General features: G+C 43.8%; 1 protein-coding gene across 1 annotated transcript in view; it reads left to right on the forward strand.

The window, feature by feature from the left end:
* Window positions 1-8,926, forward strand: part of CRIP2 (cysteine rich protein 2) — a 53,378-nt gene extending 44,452 nt beyond the window's left edge. The window contains exons 7-8 of the mRNA XM_072115244.1: window positions 5,132-5,189; window positions 7,070-8,926. Of these exons, the coding sequence (XP_071971345.1) occupies window positions 5,132-5,189; window positions 7,070-7,137 (126 nt within the window). The 3' untranslated portion in view covers window positions 7,138-8,926. The remainder of the gene's footprint in view (window positions 1-5,131; window positions 5,190-7,069) is intronic.
* The last annotated feature ends 13,431 nt before the right edge of the window (window positions 8,927-22,357 follow it).

Here is a 22,357-nt window from a genome sequence, read left to right on the forward strand (position 1 = left end):
AAATAATATATGGCTGCCATAAATAAAAATAAGTTTTGGAGGAATTCAGTGTTGAGCCGTGGGACCTCAGCGGTGTGCTCCTCTCATATTTCTAGGACATCTGATATTAATACTTGATATTAAAACGAGTGGTTTTCAGCAGCGGGGATTGGCTGGTAACTCCTAGTACACATACGGTGTAGGACACATTGATATGAAGAAGCAGCTGCATAAGGTAAAAGTGCAAGAATACGTCTGCAGCGGCAGAAGATGAATGTGAGCATTGAACAGGTTCTCCACCTACAGAAATCTGATTCATATCCAATGACCCCTCTCTGCTTAGATGTTCAGACTTTAGCTGAAGACAGATCAGTGGTCAGGGAAAAGCTAAGGTTATCTGTAACACATGACTGCAAAGATGGAGAGTTTAGAAGTTGAGGCAGTAATGGGTTTTCAGTTTTTAAGTGGACTTACAGTAGTAATTGGATTTCTCTAAAAATCTATTTAAATGGGGTTTCCCACGAACTAAAGATGGGCCCTATCCACGGGATAGGGCCTAACTTGCTGATCAGTTGGGCCACAGATCGCGAGAACAAGGGGTCCAATGGGGTCCCATGTACCTCAGTCGGATCCCTCGTCGCTCCATTAGACTAATGGAGCAGACGGCCGCGCATGACCGTTCCATTAATCTCTAAGGAGCTGACGGAGATCAGTGAGCGCAGCGCTCAGCAATTTCCGTCAGCCCCATAGAGATTAATGGAGCAGAACGGTCATGCGCGGCTGTCTTCTTCATTTGTCTGACGGAGCGACGAGTGGTCAGACGGACCCCTCATTCTCGCGATCTGTGGGGGTCTCAGCACTTAGAATCCCACTGATTAGCAAGTTAGGCCCTGTCCCATTGATAGGGCCTAACTTTATTTTGTGGGAAAACTCCTTTAAATCAAGATTTTCTATAATGTTGTGCTTCTACTTGCAATCTATGAAGATATTACATACACATCACAATGCCAACCCCCGCAGCTTCCCGTCTAATAGTGGTCTCCTGACTTTTCATGACGTGGGAACCGGTCACCAGATATTACCCCACTAAACTACTTGCCCCTCAGGTAGGGTATAACATGTCTTTTCCAGAATTCTCTCTTTTATTTGAAATCTCACCTGTTTACTTGTTTAAACATCTCCTCCAAAGTAACGTGAAAAGAGTCATATTTGCCGGAGATGAGTCAAGTATGTAGACTGCCGGGAGAGTCACTTCAGACTCCCTTATACTAGACACTAGATACATAGTGTTATATTTAAAGATACAAATCTCATCTTTCAGACTGCCTCTGTGTTGTGGTTCTGTGATCTACAGAACCTGAGATACAGACCGTTAAAGACATAGGGGCAGATTTACTTACCCGGTCCATTCGCGATCCAGCGGCGCGTTCTCTGCGCTGGATTCTGGTCCAGCCGGGATTTATTAAGGTAGTCCTCCGCCGTCCACCAGGTGGCACTGCTGTGCTGAAAAGCATCGGAACGCACTGGAGTTCACCGAGCCGGGCTGAGTGAAGGTAAGTGCAAGCTCCGCGACAGATTTTTTGTTTTAAATGCGGCGGTTTTTCCGAATCCGTCGGGTTTTCGTTCGGCCACGCCCCCCGATTTCCGTTGCGTGGATGCCAGTGCCGATGCGCCACAATCCGATCGCGTGCGCCAAAATCCCGGGGGAATTCAGGGTAAATCGGCGCAAATCGGAAATATTCGGGTAACACGTCGGGAAAACGCGAATCGGGCCCTTAGTAAATGACCCCCATAGTAGGGAATGTGACCTGCAGATAAAGATCCAGTACCTGCCTGTTTAATAGTTTCCTGGAAGTTCAGCTCTGTAGATTACAGAACCATAACCATGGGATCTGAAAGATGCCATCCTTATTTTTAATATGATACTAGCAACATGTTTCTAGGTGCTATAGAACCGAAGGTTGGGGGAGTCTGAAGTGACTGAAGTGACACTTCCCCTGCAACCTGGACTCATGTCAGACAAAATATGACTCTTCTCTGCTCATGAGAGATTTTGTTATATGTAAAAGGGTGATATTTCACATAAAAGTTGGCTTCTAGAAAGGACATTTTATACCCAACCTTAGGGGACTAGTAGTTTAATGAGGTAAAATCTGCTGAAAGAGCTCCTTTAAGGATAGAGAATGATGATGCAGGCTAAATGTTAACATAATCCATTGTAAGAAGTGTCTGGAGGCCACTTTTCCCCCTCTCCTTATTGTGTGCACATGCATGCTCAGCCTAGGTATACACTTTTCCATACCGTATTATTATTTATAGAGCACCAGTAATCCCATGGTGCTGCACAATCAATGAGGGGATCACATACATTGAGAGAGGAACAAATGCAATTGCAAAATACAAAAACTGCAGTGGAAAGAGGCCCGTTACGATCTATCGAGCAACCATGACCCCAGCTCCCCTATTAGCCTCCATTGCAGATGTAATGTGCATGTACACCACTTCCTCATCTTACCGATGTGAAATAACGGGTTAAAAAGCAAAAAGCAAACATGTACAAATTTTGTTTTCTTTGATGGTACACAGTAGAGGGCAGACCATTCGCCTCCATAGACCATTAGTGGGTCACCACATCCCTCTGCCATTGATTGACTCCACCAACCGAGAGCAGACTGCTGGGAAACCCAGAAATATATGTATATTTCCATCTCTCCATAACTAGCGGTGACCCAGCGGTGCCATCTATGAGAAGAGAGATCAATGAGTGCACATGTGAACACTCTCCTATTGCTACCTTCCCGGTCACTAGAGTGTTAATGTGAAGGGTTCTGTTACATTGTATCTCCCTGCATTCTATCAGGATTGTACATTCCTATGTGCAGCAAGTGGTGGAGGGATCCCTTATCTATAACTGCATATATTTTGGCTCCCTGAAAAGATTAGCCTTATCTTTTACAAACAAAGACTAATTATAGTGATAATGGAGCTCCTGTGGCTTTAACCCTTTCTTATCGTGCTACTTCCTCTTTATTCAGCCCTGGACGAGTTAGATAGGTGTCTGGTTTGACTCGCCCCATATACGTGCACACTGGGTTTAGCTGAGCATGCATGTGTCCTGAATTGAAAAAGCAACTGGCAGGCAAAATGATGGGACATGTTGTACCCGTATTTAAAACCTACATTGGCCGGCAAAGGAGTGACGATAGTCCCCTATACACATAAGATGGTCCCTAATCTTGGACATTAGATGGTCATCTAGTGGAGCTCGCCTTAGTAAGTACAGCCAACCTCTTTATAACATAAATGACAATACATTTACTCACCAAGAAATTCTGATCTCCTGTGACACATCAAGAATATTTCTTAATAGATTTCTCAAATTGAATCCTTATACGGAAAATAAAACCGGTGAAAAAGTGGCATTTTCTTATATTTATGGGTTAAATGTTGCTTTACAGTTCACCTCATACATGAACAGTGGATATTTTAGGGGCTGCTACACAGATTTGGGGACTCTGACTTTTTTTGTAGCCCCCTACAGTTACTGAGAAATTGGTCCCAGTATCTGACCATTGTAAACCTCTCCACTTGTTAGAGAGAAGGTGCTGGAGCGGCCCCCTCGTCTGCCCCGGCCCCCTCGTCTGCCCCGGCCCCCTCCTCTCTGACAGTGGAGAGTATTATAATGGTCAGATACTGAGACTGATATCTCAACAACCTTGGGACTAGAAAGAAAATTCAAAGAGCCCCCGAATCTGTGTAGGAGCTCCTACATTACGGTATGTTTATCATCACATTTGTGAGGAGGTGAAACATCCTCTTTAAGGGAGACAACCCCTTTAACTCTATTGTAATAGCGGCGGCTCAGTGTCACTTGTATGGCAAGTAATTGTTACCGACATCAGTTCCCTTATAATTTCCTTCCAATATTTTGTTGCCCCAAGAGTGAAGAGAACATCGCTAGGTTTCTATTCTTTGGCCACTGCTCGCACTATGCTCCTTTAAAGATCGTCTAGTAATCCAAAATCACCCAAAACTAAAGTAAAGTAGTGAGCAAGAAATACAAACTGGCGCACCGATAGGCATGACTCCTCCCCCTACTGCACCAAGTAACTAATTTGCATGAAGATAAAACCTGAATTCATAAGGAGAGATCATAAGGAAACAGGAAAGGTTTGCCTGGAAAGCTTATAGTGCCCTACACCATGATCTCTTTACTTATGGGGGGATTTGGGAGACCCCCTTTAACTACAGAGTCTCCATTGCTATTAGCTCCTCTATCCGGCTTGTGTAAGGTAAGTATTCCTGGCAGCGCCGGTGATTTGGCATCGTCTTGGTGTAGCAATGAGTTTGGACATTCCTATTAGGTGCAGATGAATAAGTGCTCATTCAGGCAATATTGTCTGCAGCTCCTTCAATTACCCTGCGCCATAACGGATCTTATTGTTCCCGGAGTCGGCAGGATTGGATGTCTTGTATGATTTATTCATGCATTGTTGTTTCTAGATTCCTTTACAGTCGCTCATTGGCTTCATTATCTTGTTACCTTCAGGGGAGCTGTTAAACGCTCACATCATCTGTCCACTTCATACAATGGGCTTTACATTCTCCTCCGCTCTTTCATACGGGAATATTAAGGCATCAATGTAATGGTGAACTTACAGCCGTATCCAGCAGGTGGAGCTATGAGACTATGCTAATAGGATATATATGATAATAATAATCTTATATAGCGCCATCAAATTCTTGTCTCAGATACCAGAGAGTATAGGTTCACCCCTGTGTGTGGGTGCTTTATTAGGATTGGTCATCCATATCAGATTATTAGGGATCCAACAATCGCCTCCTAAAGGAATGAAGAAGGAACTACAGCTCCCCATCTTAGTAGTGGCTGACCTGAGTCACTGCAGCTCCCATTCAAGTAACAATGAGTAATAAGTAGTAACCTGGGGCAGCCACTACCAAAAAAAAAAAGCAAAGCTGTGCCTATTAGTTCCAGCCTATCTGGGCATGGGGGTGCTAAGTATCGGACCCCCACTGATCTGATGTTGATGACCTTCCTTAAGGATCGTCCTCTATGTCATAAGCGTAACCTAACCTGTTATTGTATTGTCTCTCAATCCCTGTTACTAATACTTTTCTTTAATTTTTGCAGCATGACGGTCAGCCCTACTGTCACAAGCCTTGCTACGGAATCCTCTTTGGACCAAAAGGTACAATATGTCCTCTTCATCAATGTATTATGGAGGGTCTTGCACTGTTCAGACACTGCAGGATACTTGGTGGATATTTGAGAAAGTGTAAATGACCTGGAGGGATTTCCAGGGAAGAGAGAGGAGACATCTGCTAGTGAGAGCGCACTTGTGTTACACTTCACGCTTACTTAGATAAACACATGTGGACTTGGCTTACTGCTCGCTGGCTTCCTTTCTGGGCTGCTCACTTTCAATCCGATTCACATGTTGAAAGCAGCTCAATGATCTCTTATCCTGGGGTAAGGAAATATTTTTGTGGATGTGGCAGGGAATGAAAAATCACATCTTATCTATCGAAACACAAAACCATATATATTCATCTCTATCCAGTTCACTTGGTGTAAGAATATGCTGCATTCTTCTTTCTGGATTACATCACATTTATGTAATATTGTGAACATTTTGCAGTTACGTTATATACTTGCATAGTGTAGCAATGTGCACGACCACCTAATGAGTTGATTTCTGGTGGACGCACATGCCTAGTTACCCTCACCACAGGCAAAGTTCTGTGTTCACAATAAAGCATCCAATAGGAAAAGTTCTCTGCCCTGCTTGTCAGGATAGGAACAGAGACTCCACAGTATATGGTAGTGTAGCTGGGAAGAGTGGCTTACAGTAAATTTGGCTGCCCATGGCGTCTCCACCCTCGTACAGCTTGTGTGCCGCCACCTTTTTTTCTAAAATTATTGTGCATTGTGCAAAGAGTCACAAAGTCTGGGGTGTGCACCTTCATTGGTCACTTTTTCATACCAGAAAACTGGCGCAGAAGGCATGATCTATATCCGGCCTGATTAATTTGTTTGTTCTAGTTAATGTGGAAAATTATAGTCAGGCATGTTCACATTCTGAGCTGAGCATGCATGTCTACCAGGGAGGCAGAAGGAATAGCTGTAAGTCTAGTTTAGCATCTGGATGATCTGAGTACATATTAAAAGAAACCTACTTTCTGAAGTAGTTACCGATGCAGATTCCTCATGCTTGCAGGGTCCCCTTGCTTCCTTATTCTGGTAGGCAGCTTCTGCCAAAAATAAACTTTAATCCAATTATATGCTAATTAATTGCAGTGGTTACTGGGGGTGTGTAGTAGCCTCAAAGAGCTCCGGGCCCGCAGGCTACTCCACGAACCCAGTAGCTGATTCAGAGCCGCCGGTCCTTACGGTCTTTTTGCATGTCTCTTGCATCGAGCGAGCTCTGCGCAAACGCAGTAACTGCTGTTCGTCTGCTAGCAGCGGGAAAGCGTCTCCCGCAGCGGAACAGGAGCTACTGCACTTGCTCAGCCCTCGCTTGATGCAAGAGACATGCAACAAGAATGCAAGGACAAGGTGGTAGGGGGCTCTGAAGTGGCTACTGGGGACGTGTAGTAGTTTTCCCCCCCAGAGCTCTCTGAGGCTACTAAAGTTGGTAGCACCTTACTGAGGCTACTAAAGTAATTAGCATAAAGTTGGATTAACTTTTCGCAGCACCTTCATCCCAGAATTAGGAAAACCGGGTGCAGCTGCTGCAGGTTTGGGGAATCTTTAGCGGGAACTACTTCAGAAAGGGCAGAGATGCTTAAGCTGAAAAGAATCCAAGCCCTTTGTCAATCAGGAAACTGGAAGCGTGGCAGAGCTGCAAGGTCATGAATATGCTTAGATAGTCAAATTTGAGAATGGACTATAGAACTTTTCAGGCATAGAGAGGAACAATATAGGGATAGTTGTACTGCAGTATAATGGCAAATTACAAATATCTCTTTAGTTAGTGTGGGTTAGTTAAACTTACAGGGTCCCTTTTAAACTAGTAAATATGAAATTGTTCATAAACCTTCTAACAGGAAACGTATTCTTTCGTTGCAGGTGTGAACACAGGCGGAGTCGGAAGTTACATCTATGATAAAGATCCCGAGACAAAGGCTCAACCCTAAGCACTTGTGATCCAGCCTCCGCCGCAGACTCTTCTTGCACCATTTCTATCTGATAACACTAAGCTGACAGTCGGGGACGTGTAGATTATAAACCCTTTAGAGCAGTTCCAATAGGCAAAGTGCACTCCTGATAATTCTGTATTTTGTACTGAACATGGCGCTGCCTTCCTGATTGATCACTGATGTTACAATGGGAGATATACAGAGTCTTGTGCTATGTGTATAGCGGTCAATGTGCTACTAAGAGATTTCTCAGTCTGTTTGTCTATTTAGGTTCAGGTATAAGGGATATTTCTGATATTATATATATGTAAAATAACAAAGACGAAACCTTAAAGGGAATATATGACAGATCCTTAGCGAAGCTACAGGGGTGACACTGTATCCATTAAATAACCTCTCCCTTAAGTTACTATTTTGGGGGCGGATGTAGGCCCCTCCCTCCTTGAGTTCTTTCAGCCAGTCAGCAGTGCCAAGAGAGATCATGTGACGTGCTCTGGGACTCCATAAGGAGTCCGGAGTCGTGGATTGTGTCAGTATTTTTGAGACCAAAGGGAAACGTAGATAAAATCTCATGTTTAGGAAAGCAAATTTGTAAGGCCGGGTTCACACGTTGCAAATAATTAAAAAAAAAAAAAACTGTATATATTCTAGAAGTTTAAGTTGACCACACACAATAGATGAAGACTGACGGGTATAGGGAGAAGAAACAAAGTGACTTATCCTTCTTACCCATTGATATCCCTATAGAACCATAATGTTCGGTCCATACGGATCCGGATGATACAGAAAATCTGACATTCCATGGCTGTTATTAAACGACTGTTGGGTTCCTGTAGTATAGAACATGTTGTAGCATCCACCATCATCACCCAAGATACCAATCCTGATGATGTTGCTAGACCTTTATGTATATTGTGTGGTACCTAAACAAAACTGCTCTAAATCTGCGCTGTGTGGACAAGGCCTTACAGTATCAGAAGAATGGACATCTGGAATGAATGTTCCATTATAAAACATTCAAGAATTCAAGTTATTAGAATATAACATTATTAGATAGTTACAGTAATAAAAATACTAAAGTTTTGGTCTCCAGAGGCATTCATAAGCACCATTATTTCATTAGAGGGCTAAAAATATTTAGAATATATCCCAAGTGATCAGAAGGTCTTACTCCTAGCACCATCACGGATCAACTGTTCTCTTGGAACAAGAAGTAAACAGCTCTGTTCTCTGTGTAGTGGTCAGACCAGGGTACTGCACATCAGCTCCCATTCATTTGAATAGCAACTGCTGCAGTGACTCATATCAGCCACTACATAGAGAGTGGCGCTGTCTGCTTCCTGTTCCATGAGAACAGCCGATCTGTAAGGGTGCAGGGTGTCAGACCACCCTGATAGGGGACCTGTTCTATAGATAAAGGAGTTTTTGGGTAAAAATATTAAATCCTAATAAGATGCCAACACACCCTGTACAGCTAATAAGCGAACAAAACCCTTCCCCTGCATCTTCTGACACGTGTAGGAAATGTCTTGATACTTGATAGATCTCTGACAAGGTAGAATCGCTGCAAAAAGATTGTATATGATGTCACGGGGCTCAGAAGATCTCCACAAAATTTCCCTGCGTTGTACTAGATAGTGGACTTTGTATTACTTTTAGCCAACTTTGTGTTTGACAGGTAGAATATTGTAGACGTATATGACAAATCTAATGCAGTATTATTAATATGGTAACGCGCCTTCTCTGCATGCCTTTTTATCCTACAGAAATAAATGATGCCATTAAATATGTGTCCTGTACATATATAATACTATGCTACCCCTATAATGGAGAGAACCTATTTACATAGGGTACATTGTATGGTTATAATGGAAAGGGGGAAACGTATGTTCAAGATCTTCATTTCTTGGCCATGATAGACAGCGGTTACACAAAGTTTCTTTCTCTGGGGGACTTGTCCTGCATTATAAATGTATGTACTGGAAGAAAACTGTAATCAGGGGTGGGATGTGCCCAATTCTCTCGGACTCCTGCAAGCCAGGAGAGAAGCCAGGTTGTAATCCATCTCTCGCCCTGGTGACCTACAGGGCACTGCGTCTCCCTGCTCTGTGCTTTGGGAAAGAGCAAAGGTGTTGCCAGCATTCACCTACTGGCTACATGGCTACTGGGGGTATGGCTATGTGACTACTGGCTACATGAATACTAATGACTGGGGGCATGACTACTAATTACTGGGGGCATGACTACTTTCTACATGATTACCAATTACTACTAATTACTGGGGGCATGACTACTTTCTACATGACCACTAATTACTAGGGGCATGACTACTTTCTACATGGCTACTAATGACTGGGGGCATGACTACTTTCTACATGACTACTAATTACTAGGGGCATGACTACTTTCTACATGACTACTAATTACTAGGGGCATGACTACTTTCTACATGACTACTAATGGCTGGGGTCATGACTACTTTCTACATGACTACTAATGACTGGGGGCATGACTACTTTCTACATGGCTACTAATGACTGGGGGCATGACTACTTTCTACATGGCTACTAATGACTGGGGGCATGACTACTTTCTACATGGCTACTAATGACTGGGGGCATGACTACTTTCTACATGGCTACTAATGACTGGGGGCATGACTACTTTCTACATGGCTACTAATGACTGGGGGCATGACTACTTTCTACATGGCTACTAATGACTGGGGGCATGACTACTTTCTACATGACTACTAATTACTGGGGGCATGACTACTTTCTACATGACTACTAATTACTGGGGGCATGACTACTTTCTACATGACTACTAATTACTGGGGGTATGACTACTTTCTACATGACTACTAATTACTGGGGGCATGACTACTTTCTACATGACTACTAATTACTGGGGGCATGACTACTTTCTACATGACTACTAATTACTGGGGGTATGACTACTAATTACTGGGGACATGACTACCAATTACTGGGGGCATGACTACTTTCTATATGACTACTAATTACTGGGGGCATGACTACTTATAACTGAGGGTATGACTACTGACTACATGGATACTGGGGCCATTGCTACCTGTTACAGGGGGCATTATAACTACTAGGGGCAGGATCTGTTACTACCGGGAGTGGGAAATCGGGAGGGCAACAAACTCAGGTCTTGGGTCTTTCAATCCCAGAGACGAGCTGATTGTACTGGTTGCTCACTACTGATGATCCAGGTGCAGGGATTTATAGTCACCCGAGGGAATGAAGAAGCAGCAGCAGCCGCTTCACTCCAGATACTGAGAAAAGCAGCGATTCTTTTATTCACCTAATAGCATAATAGCGACATTTTGACTCACCATGAGACTTTCTTGCTTTAAGTCCTTTTTATGACTTTCTGCAAAGTCAAAAGTTTAAATACACTAAACTTAATGTGCATTTAAAACATTTGGGACGGCTAATATGATGCCATATGTTTGGAAGGTTTTGATTTCTTGGGTTATTAACATGTGAGATAATTAGAGACACACTTGTGGATGTATATGAAGGCACCCTGAAACACACTGCTTCCTTGTGTTACATCATGAGACTAAAGAAATAAGCCACAAAAAGAATGGTAGACTTGCACAAGTCTGGTTCATCCTTGGGTGGCTATTAGGTAATTTCACATAAGTACAAACAAGAAGGGAATGTCCAGCCATCATACCACTCAGGAAGGAGACGAGCTCTGGGACATGCTTTGGGACAAAATCTGCACATCAACCCAAGAATAAAAGTAAAAGAGTCCAGCATCCGCATGGGCTGAGAGGCCACTCTGTCAGGCAGACGCCATTGCTCCAAAAGAAACATTAAAAAGCCAGATTAACATTTGCAAATGCACAGGAATAAAGACCTTAATTATTGTTCTGTGGGGAAAAGGCTGCTGGATGGCACGGGAGGATCGGGGCAACGCTGGAGAATTCCTTATGAAGGAAAAGAATAAAATTATTTTTGTTGTCGAAGTTGACTTAAAACAGGAAAGGTTTATTCTGATTACATGTCAGATAATACACACAGTGATGTCATAGTACAGGGATAATATACACAGTTATGTCACAGTACAGAGATAATACACATAGTAATGTCACAGTACAGAGATAATAAACAGTGATGTCACAGAACAGAGATAATACACACAGTGATGTCACAGTACAGGGATAATACACAGTGATGTCACAGTACAGGGATAATACACATAGTGATGTCACAGTACAGGGATAATAAACAGTGATGTCACAGAACAGAGATAATACACACAGTGATGTCACAGTACAGGGATAATACACAGTGATGTCACAGTACAGGGATAATACACAGTGATGTCACAGTACAGGGATAATACACACAGTGATGTCACAGTACAGAGATAATACACACAGTGATGTCACAGTACAGGGATAATACACACAGTGATGTCACAGTACAGGGATAATACACACAGTGATGTCACAGTACAGGGGTAATACCCACAGTGATGTCACAGTACAGGGATAATACACACAGTGATGTCACAGTACAGGGATAATACACACAGTGATGTCACAGTACAGGCATAATACACACAGTGATGTCACAGTACAGGGGTAATACCCACAGTGATGTCACAGTACAGGGGTAATACCCACAGTGATGTCACAGTACAGGGGTAATACCCACAGTGATGTCACAGTACAGGGATAATACACACAGTGATGTCACAGTACAGGCATAATACACACAGTGATGTCACAGTACAGGGATAATACACACAGTGATGTCACAGTACAGGAATAATACACACAGTGATGTGACAGTACAGGGATAATACACACAGTGATGTGACAGTACAGGCATAATACACACAGTGATGTCACAGTACAGGAATAATACACACAGTTATGTCACAGTACAGGGATAATACACACAGTGATGTCACAGTACAGGGATAATACACACAGTGATGTCATAGTACAGAGATAATACACACAGTGATATCACAGTACAGAGACAATACATACAGTGATGTCACAGTACAGGGATAATACACACAGTGATGTCACAGTACAGGGATAGTACACACAGTGATGTCATAGTACAGAGATAATACACACAGTGATGTCATAGTACAGAGATAATACACACAGTGATATCACAGTACAGGGATAATACACACAGTGATATCACAGTACAGGGATAATACACACAGTGATATCACAGTACAGGGACAATACATACAGTGATGTCACAGTACAGGGATAATACACACAGTGATGTCACAGTACAGGGATAGTACACACAGTGATATCACAGTACAGGGATAATACACACAGTGATGTCACAGTACATGGGTAATACCCACAGTGATGTCACAGTACAGGGATAATACACACAGTGATGTCACAGTACAGGGATAATACACACAGTGATGTGACAGTACAGGCATAATACACACAGTGATGTCAGAGTACAGGAATAATACACACAGTGATGTCACAGTACAGGGATAATACACACAGTGATGTCATAGTACAGAGATAATACACACAGTGATATCACAGTACAGGGATAATACATACAGTGATATCACAGTACAGGGATAATACACACAGTGATATCACAGTACAGGGACAATACATACAGTGATGTCACAGTACAGGGATAATACACACAGTGATGTCACAGTACAGGGATAGTACACACAGTGATGTCATAGTACAGAGATAATACACACAGTGATGTCATAGTACAGAGATAATACACACAGTGATATCACAGTACAGGGATAATACACACAGTGATATCACAGTACAGGGATAATACACACAGTGATATCACAGTACAGGGACAATACATACAGTGATGTCACAGTACAGGGATAATACACACAGTGATGTCACAGTACAGGGATAGTACACACAGTGATATCACAGTACAGGGATAATACACACAGTGATGTCACAGTACATGGGTAATACCCACAGTGATGTCACAGTACAGGGATAATACACACAGTGATGTCACAGTACAGGGATAATACACACAGTGATGTGACAGTACAGGCATAATACACACAGTGATGTCAGAGTACAGGAATAATACACACAGTGATGTCACAGTACAGGGATAATACACACAGTGATGTCATAGTACAGAGATAATACACACAGTGATATCACAGTACAGGGATAATACATACAGTGATATCACAGTACAGGGATAATACACACAGTGATATCACAGTACAGGGACAATACATACAGTGATGTCACAGTACAGGGATAATACACACAGTGATGTCACAGTACAGGGATAGTACACACAGTGATGTCATAGTACAGAGATAATACACACAGTGATGTCATAGTACAGAGATAATACACACAGTGATATCACAGTACAGGGATAATACACACAGTGATATCACAGTACAGGGATAATACACACAGTGATATCACAGTACAGGGACAATACATACAGTGATGTCACAGTACAGGGATAATACACACAGTGATGTCACAGTACAGGGATAGTACACACAGTGATATCACAGTACAGGGATAATACACACAGTGATGTCACAGTACAGGGGTAATACCCACAGTGATGTCACAGTACAGGGATAATACACACAGTGATGTCACAGTACAGGCATAATACACACAGTGATGTCACAGTACAGGGATAATACACACAGTGATGTGACAGTACAGGGATAATACACACAGTGATGTCACAGTACAGGGATAATACACACAGTGATGTCACAGTACAGAGATAATACACACAGTGATGTCACAGTACAGGGATAATACACACAGTGATGTCACAGTACAGGGATAATACACACAGTGATGTCACAGTACAGGGGTAATACCCACAGTGATGTCACAGTACAGGGATAATACACACAGTGATGTCACAGTACAGGGATAATACACACAGTGATGTCACAGTACAGGCATAATACACACAGTGATGTCACAGTACAGGGATAATACACACAGTGATGTCACAGTACAGGGGTAATACCCACAGTGATGTCACAGTACAGGGGTAATACCCACAGTGATGTCACAGTACAGGGATAATACACACAGTGATGTCACAGTACAGGCATAATACACACAGTGATGTCACAGTACAGGGATAATACACACAGTGATGTCACAGTACAGGAATAATACACACAGTGATGTGACAGTACAGGGATAATACACACAGTGATGTGACAGTACAGGCATAATACACACAGTGATGTCACAGTACAGGAATAATACACACAGTTATGTGACAGTACAGGCATAATACACACAGTGATGTCACAGTACAGGAATAATACACACAGTTATGTCACAGTACAGGGATAATACACACAGTGATGTCACAGTACAGGGATAATACACACAGTGATGTCATAGTACAGAGATAATACACACAGTGATATCACAGTACAGAGACAATACATACAGTGATGTCACAGTACAGGGATAATACACACAGTGATGTCACAGTACAGGGATAGTACACACAGTGATGTCATAGTACAGAGATAATACACACAGTGATGTCATAGTACAGAGATAATACACACAGTGATATCACAGTACAGGGATAATACACACAGTGATATCACAGTACAGGGATAATACACACAGTGATATCACAGTACAGGGACAATACATACAGTGATGTCACAGTACAGGGATAATACACACAGTGATGTCACAGTACAGGGATAGTACACACAGTGATATCACAGTACAGGGATAATATACACAGTGATGTGACAGTACAGGCATAATACACACAGTGATGTCACAGTACAGGAATAATACACACAGTGATGTCACAGTACAGGGATAATACACACAGTGATGTCATAGTACAGAGATAATACACACAGTGATATCACAGTACAGGGATAATACATACAGTGATATCACAGTACAGGGATAATACACACAGTGATATCACAGTACAGGGACAATACATACAGTGATGTCACAGTACAGGGATAATACACACAGTGATGTCACAGTACAGGGATAGTACACACAGTGATGTCATAGTACAGAGATAATACACACAGTGATGTCATAGTACAGAGATAATACACACAGTGATATCACAGTACAGGGATAATACACACAGTGATATCACAGTACAGGGATAATACACACAGTGATATCACAGTACAGGGACAATACATACAGTGATGTCACAGTACAGGGATAATACACACAGTGATGTCACAGTACAGGGATAGTACACACAGTGATATCACAGTACAGGGATAATACACACAGTGATGTCACAGTACAGGGGTAATACCCACAGTGATGTCACAGTACAGGGATAATACACACAGTGATGTCACAGTACAGGCATAATACACACAGTGATGTCACAGTACAGGGATAATACACACAGTGATGTGACAGTACAGGAATAATACACAGTGATGTCACAGTACAGGGATAATACACACAGTGATGTCACAGTACAGGGGTAATACCCACAGTGATCTCACAGTACAGGGGTAATACCCACAGTGATGTCACAGTACAGGGATAATACACACAGTGATATCACAGTACAGGGATAATACACACAGTGATGTCACAGTACAGGGATAGTACACACAGTGATGTCACAGTACAGGGATAATACACACAGTGATGTCACAGTACAGGGATAATACACACAGTGATGTCACAGTACAGGGATAATACACACAGTGATGTCACAGTACAGGGATAATACACACAGTGATGTCACAGTACAGATAATACACACAGCGATGTCACAGTACAGGGATAATACACACAGCGATGTCACAGTACAGGGATAATACACACAGTGATGTCACAGTACAGGGATAATACACACAGTGATGTCACAGTACAGGGATAATACACACAGTGATGTCAGCAGTAATGATGTACAGTTTTGTTATTAGCTATTTTGCTCATCTTTCTTAGTGCATAGTTATAATCGGCGATTACATCAGAGCTACATTGTCTAGTGGAAATCTGATTGGTCTTTACTTCTAGACATTATATAATCCTTATGGTGGTCTCAGACAGGAGCCAGTGACACATGTTCCCCTGGAATCTGATCCTCCCCAGACTCCCTGTGGTCCCCCCGATGTGCCAGCCGGTAGCAGCAGTCAGGCCGGGGCTGGCATCTTGGTAATGTAGTCACCTCTATAGATGTAGCATCTGCTATAGGGTGGGGACATGGCACCTGTTTGTAGGATGGTATCTGCGCACTATTCATAGTCCACTGCTTGCTGCTTATATTCTAGATTTGTCTATGTAGAGAATAGTTGGGTTAGCTACGGTATAACCTCATCAATGAATGTAGCAGAGTAACGTGACTCTGGTGACCTACTACATTTGTGAATCTGCTTCCCTTTGCACTATCCTACACCATCATATAGTGTTATAGTATTAATCTACAGCCACCGGGAAAGGAAAACACACTTTATTATCCCATTGACAGCTGTATGCAGTGAGCTCCCCCTAGTGGCAGACTATTACACAGACTTACACCACCTGCTTTGGAGGGAGCAGGAGAGGGAGTAAGACAGTATAGCAGCCTATAAAGCCAGATCATAGAGAAGCTAGGACAGGGGTCCCCAAACTTTTTACATAGGGGGCCGTTCACTGTCCCTCTCAGACCGTTGGAGGGGCGGACTAAAGTTTAAAAATAAATAGTGGTACATGTGACCGCATTCGTAATACACTGGGCCCCCCTCAATTAATTATTTAATATACTGCACCCCCTTGTGAACTATTTTATATATTGGCCCAATTAATTAATAAATTGGGTCAATTAATTTTGAAATATCCGGGGACCCCTCTCTATTAATTATTGAATAATGCTGCCCCCCCACCACCACCACCATTAATTACAAGACTGCCCCTCATAATTATTTCCTATGCTGCCCCCCCACCATTAATTATTTCATACGCTGACCCTCCATCATTAATTATTTTCTGATGCCCCCTCCATCATTAATTATTTTGTATAATGTCCCTCAATCATTAATTATTTTGTATAATGCCCCTCCATCATTAATTATTTTGTATAATGCCCCTCCATCATTAATTATTTTGTATAATGCCCCTCCATCATTAATTATTTTGTATAATGCCCCTCCATCATTAATTATTTTGTATAATGCCCCTCCATCATTAATTATTTTTTATAATGCCCCTCCATCATTAATTATTTTGTATAATGCCCCTCCATCATTAATTATTTTGTATAATGCCCCTCCATCATTAATTATTTTGTATAATGCCCCTCCATCATTAATTATTTTGTATAATGCCCCTCCATCATTAATTATTTTTTATAATGCCCCTCCATCATTAATTATTTTGTATAATGCCCCTCCATCATTAATTATTTTGTATAATGCCCCCAGCCGCCACAATCTATTTGCTGCTGGTAAAAAAACAAATCCTATACTCACCTCTGGCAGCGGCTCCCGCGTCTTCATTCTTCTGGCTACTGCCGGACAGGAAGGGGTGCCTGGCCGCGTGATGACGTCATCACGCGGCCGCGCATCCAGGTTCAAGGAGCGATGTGCGCCGGGGTTGTCTTCTGGCCACATTGCTCCACCTGCAGTAATAGTGCTCGAGCGTCCGCTTCCGGACGCATCTAGCACTATTTAGTGACGGACAGGAGCTTCCTGTCCGGACGGATGGAGGCTACTGCCCGACTGTTGCGACCCGCCGGGGGCCGCAGCAGCTGGCGCTCCAAGCCCTGGATAAAAACGGTCCACGGGCCGTAGTTTGGGGACCACTGAACTAGGACATTCGCTCAGGCTCATTAGCATCATTTTAAAAGTTGATATTAGAAGGAAGGAGACAATAGATAAGAAGATCACCACAGTCACGGTGCCTGGATCTATGAGTAAGTGCCCCTGGTTTATCATGATGGGTTTTGATGGTAGATTTAATTTAAACAGAAGAACCATGGACGTTTTTTTGTTCACTTTTTCATTTCTATAATTGTTAAGATTAATTAACCCATTGTTGACACTCGATTATAATATGTGTTTAAAGCTAATTTCTCACGGTGGTCACAATTTTCGACCCTTGTGCATCAGTATTTTTTGGCTCTGGTATTTAAAACCGAAAATGTACTGTAAATCTTACTTGTTTCTCTAGAATTGGGATGGAGTGATAGTAGGCTCATCTTTCCACCACCAGGGGGCTCACTGCACAAAGAATTAGCAGTTCTTTGGAATGGGAATCATTTAGGATTCTGATAAAATGTATCCAGTGTTGGGAATAAAGTATCTATATTTCTGTGGATAGATATCTTAGATGTGAGTGTAGGCTCTTCTACAGGCACAGCTTGTGCCCCATGCAAAGAGGAACCTAAGCTTTCTACTGCCTGAGGGGAGCAACAAAACGGCGCCCCCTCTGCCTCATGCAATAGTAATGTATCAGGTTATTTTTTAGTAAGTGGGTTCTCCATGCAGCGTCTCACACCCGTGCAGACATCAGGTGTGAAGAGACACAAGTTATAAGAGGCAGATCCTGCTTTGTAGCAGATAACTGCGCCCCTGATGCAGCCCCCTATCTTGATACAAGTGGTGCTGCCTGCGGCAAGAGACTCAACTTGCCTTATGGATGCCTTATGAACTTGCCGCTTTCGTGGATTAAACAGCTTGGACAGGTATTTATTGTGTCTCCTACCTTCTACAATCTACAATTATTCTAATGAGCCAGAAGGGCCTGGGTGGTGTTAACAGAGCGCCTTGGTGCTGTAGCTTCACAGGCTGTTACATTGTACAGGAGCACTTCCCCCTCCCACTGTGTGAGATCACAGCAGGCAGAGGATGGAGGTAAGTGCTGAGGGAGCATGTGAAGCTACATCCAGGAGTCTTCCAGGCTGATTAGCATAATTTAAGTTAAAATAAGTTAATTTTAGAAGGAAGGAGGTCATGGATATAACAGATATAAGAATATAAGTGTCCTTGATTTATCATGCTTGAAATTAACCAGATTATAAATATGTCATATGTTATTTACTATGACACCAGTAGGTGGCGCCACAGACGCAATCCAGCATGTGGAATGTAATAGTAAGGAGCTAATCCGAAAATAGCGATACAATAATTCATTACAATGTCGCCCCATTCATAAACACGGATATGAAACAGGGAAAACTTTGTTTCAAGGGAACTAAAAATACATGAGAGAAGATGAGTGGTGCATGAGGAGGGCGGATACAGAACTGCACTATTTATATGCAATGTAAATCAAATATACTTGGTATTTTTGAGGCACCAAGTAAAACTTTGCCTGGGGTCTCCCTAATGCAAAGCTACACAGTGAATGAGTCTATTGTCCCAGTCTTTAGACTGTATTGCTGTCCCAAGGTCTTCAGTGTGGGCCCCCATCGTCTCTAGGCCCTCGAGTGTCTGTATAAAGCCCCTTGTATAGTACGCCAGGTGGAGTATCATTGCCATCTAATGGCCATTGTTTGCACTATGTCTCATTATAATATTTGAATATGTATGTTTATTCTTGTTCACTGTCACTATTGGCTGGTGTTAAGAAGTCGTGGTAGTGTGTTTAGAAGATAATGGAAATACATATGTAGTAGAGTGGAGTGTGTTGAAAATTAAGAGAGACATCCTGCAGACCTTCATTGCAGAGGTGGGGAGACCCAATTCAGTGCCAGAGTTAGGCCTCATGCACACAATCCTGTGCTCATCCAAGGCCGGAACCCGGGCGAAGCACATGGTCTAGGTGGAGAATGGGCATGGGGGGATCCTTACCAGGCGGACCCCCTTCTTACAGTGTCCCGGGTGTGGGAGGACCGCCATCAGCCAGGAGAGGGCTTTGGTGACCACCCAACTAGGCCTTACCTCAAAAGCACTCACCACCTGGGCTGTAAGTTCCAATCCTCTGTTAGGAGGATGCATATTGTAGAAGGTTTAGACCACCATGGAGGCATAGTCGGTATAGCATGTTAAATCATAAGAGATAACACAGAGGTAGGTGGCCATGAGGTGTAGGTTCTTCCATCGTGTAACACTACGTGAGAGATCATTGTGTTAGTAGGGAGACATTATATTGTGTACCGCCTGGGATTAGGCCTCACGTAGTAATGACATAATGTAGGTGTTTTTCCTGATAAGACACTCAAGTAAAACGCTTTTTTCACATTCCCACTGACAGACAAAACTATAATAAACGTTAAACGCCGATTTGTAGAAGACAACTAAATTGAGAAGAATAATTCCACCGTCTGGGAAAAAAAAACAGTGTAGTTGCAACACCCTCGCCGATGCAATGGCGAGTGGGTGCTTGCGAATAAGCCCCATAACATGTCACCACATCACAAAGGGGAAATTGCAGTGGTTAATCCTGCCTGGCAAGGCAGAAGTTAAATCTGTATATGATGTAAAAGTCCAGTATCCAATGATCTGTGTTACATCCCGTCTCTGTGAACTGAGAGGTAATTGGAGGAGCAGCCACCACCTGACCAAAGGGAGGTAATAAAACCCCCTGGCCAGGAATGTTCTAGAGAACACTCAGAGAACACTCCGAGAGGAGTCTCTCTCAGGAGAGAGAGGAGAGCAGTCTCTCCCAGAAGGGAGAAGAGACCGGTCCTAGTCAGGCCCTCTGGGTCTGCAGGACGCAAGCAGAGAGTAGTTAGCTGAGCAGCAGCTCAGAGTCTCTAGCACACCAGACCAGTGCAGGAAGAGCCTAGCCCCTGCCTGAAGTGGAAGATAAGACTAGAGCTAGTGTAGTGAGGAAAGGGGTATCATCCTACCTTCAAGGGTGATACCTGAAGAGATCCAGGACCGAGCTGAAGCCTCCTCTAAGGACCCAGCTGCCTCCCAGCCTGCCCTATACATCCAGGCTGGTGAACTACATCCTGTGGCTCCCTCCAAATACCTCTCCAGTACTCCACCATCTTGTTAAAGGCACGTTGCTGATGTTCCTGTCGGTTCCAATAAAGAACTGTAAGTGTTTCTGTTCAACCTCTGCCTCCGTCTGGTCCCTGCTACTACCCCTGCCTACATCACCGACACCCTGTCCATCACCCAGAGACTCACACTCGGGACATTAAGGGGTTGCCCCAGGGAGATCCGCTATAGCAGCCGCTCCCTCATCTTTTCTTGCCAACACCACCCTGCTGGAGACCTGCCAGGCTGTAGGACAGCCCTCCGGTTCCCCCGTACCAAGCACCGTGACAATAGCGTGCTTAGGCCGCAACCGCCAGCCACTCCGGTACCGCGGGCCCCGGCTGACTCCAGGCCTCACCTCAACGGCTAGGCCCGGTGGGGGATGTTGCAAGTGGCGTCACGAACAGGATTGATACTTCTGTGCCTTATTACGGCATTAAAGACTTTCCTTTATTGAAAAAGACTGTGCTGCCTAACCCTGCTGCCATCCGGGTTTAGGCCCAAGGACTTGTGTGTTTCTGGAATGAACTGTGTTATACTGCTGCCATGTGCTGTCGAGCGCCGCTCCCGCACTCCAGAGGTTAATCCTGGCAAGAACTGTACCAGCTCTGCTACATCCGGCGCTGCCGCGCCTGAAGATTTTTACCTCAGAAACAGTGGCGCAGCAAATAATTCAAGCCCGCCAAAACCTTCACTGGCGGGAAACCCAGATGACGCATCAAGCTCCACCCACGCGCGAAGGGCGCGAACCCCGCCTCCTGTGGCGCAGGAAAAATTAGAGCCCGCCACAGCTCTTGGCGGGAAGGACTTGGACTCCTCCCACTGGCTAGAGGCGGACTTCCTGCCCTGCCTCAGAGAAACGCCAGAACTCGAGTGGATTTTGGACAGTGAGGACAACACCATGTGGGGTCCTCCGCCCTTCCCTCCTGTGGAGCGTCCTGAATTCTATGAGGTACTAGAGACTATGGTGGTGGTCTCTGCGCAGCCGGTCCGGAGACCCTCCGCTGGACATCGGCTGCACCGAGGATTGACTCGGGCCTTCGTCACCAGAACGTGTTATCAAACGGTGACGCAGTACCAGGTCCCACCCGGGCGGTTCCTCATACCTATCCCGGTTACCATCCCGGTACCGCAGGCCCACGTGGAGGCGCCACGTGGGGAGGCCCCGACTCCTGCCGAGCCAACGCCTGGGCCTACTGCGGCTGTGCCACCTGCTCCGAGGCCTACCATCCCTGCTGTTCGGCCTGCTAGCCCT

The sequence above is a fragment of the Engystomops pustulosus genome, chromosome 7 (assembly GCF_040894005.1).
Source record: "Engystomops pustulosus chromosome 7, aEngPut4.maternal, whole genome shotgun sequence".
Lineage (NCBI taxonomy): Eukaryota > Metazoa > Chordata > Amphibia > Anura > Leptodactylidae > Engystomops > Engystomops pustulosus.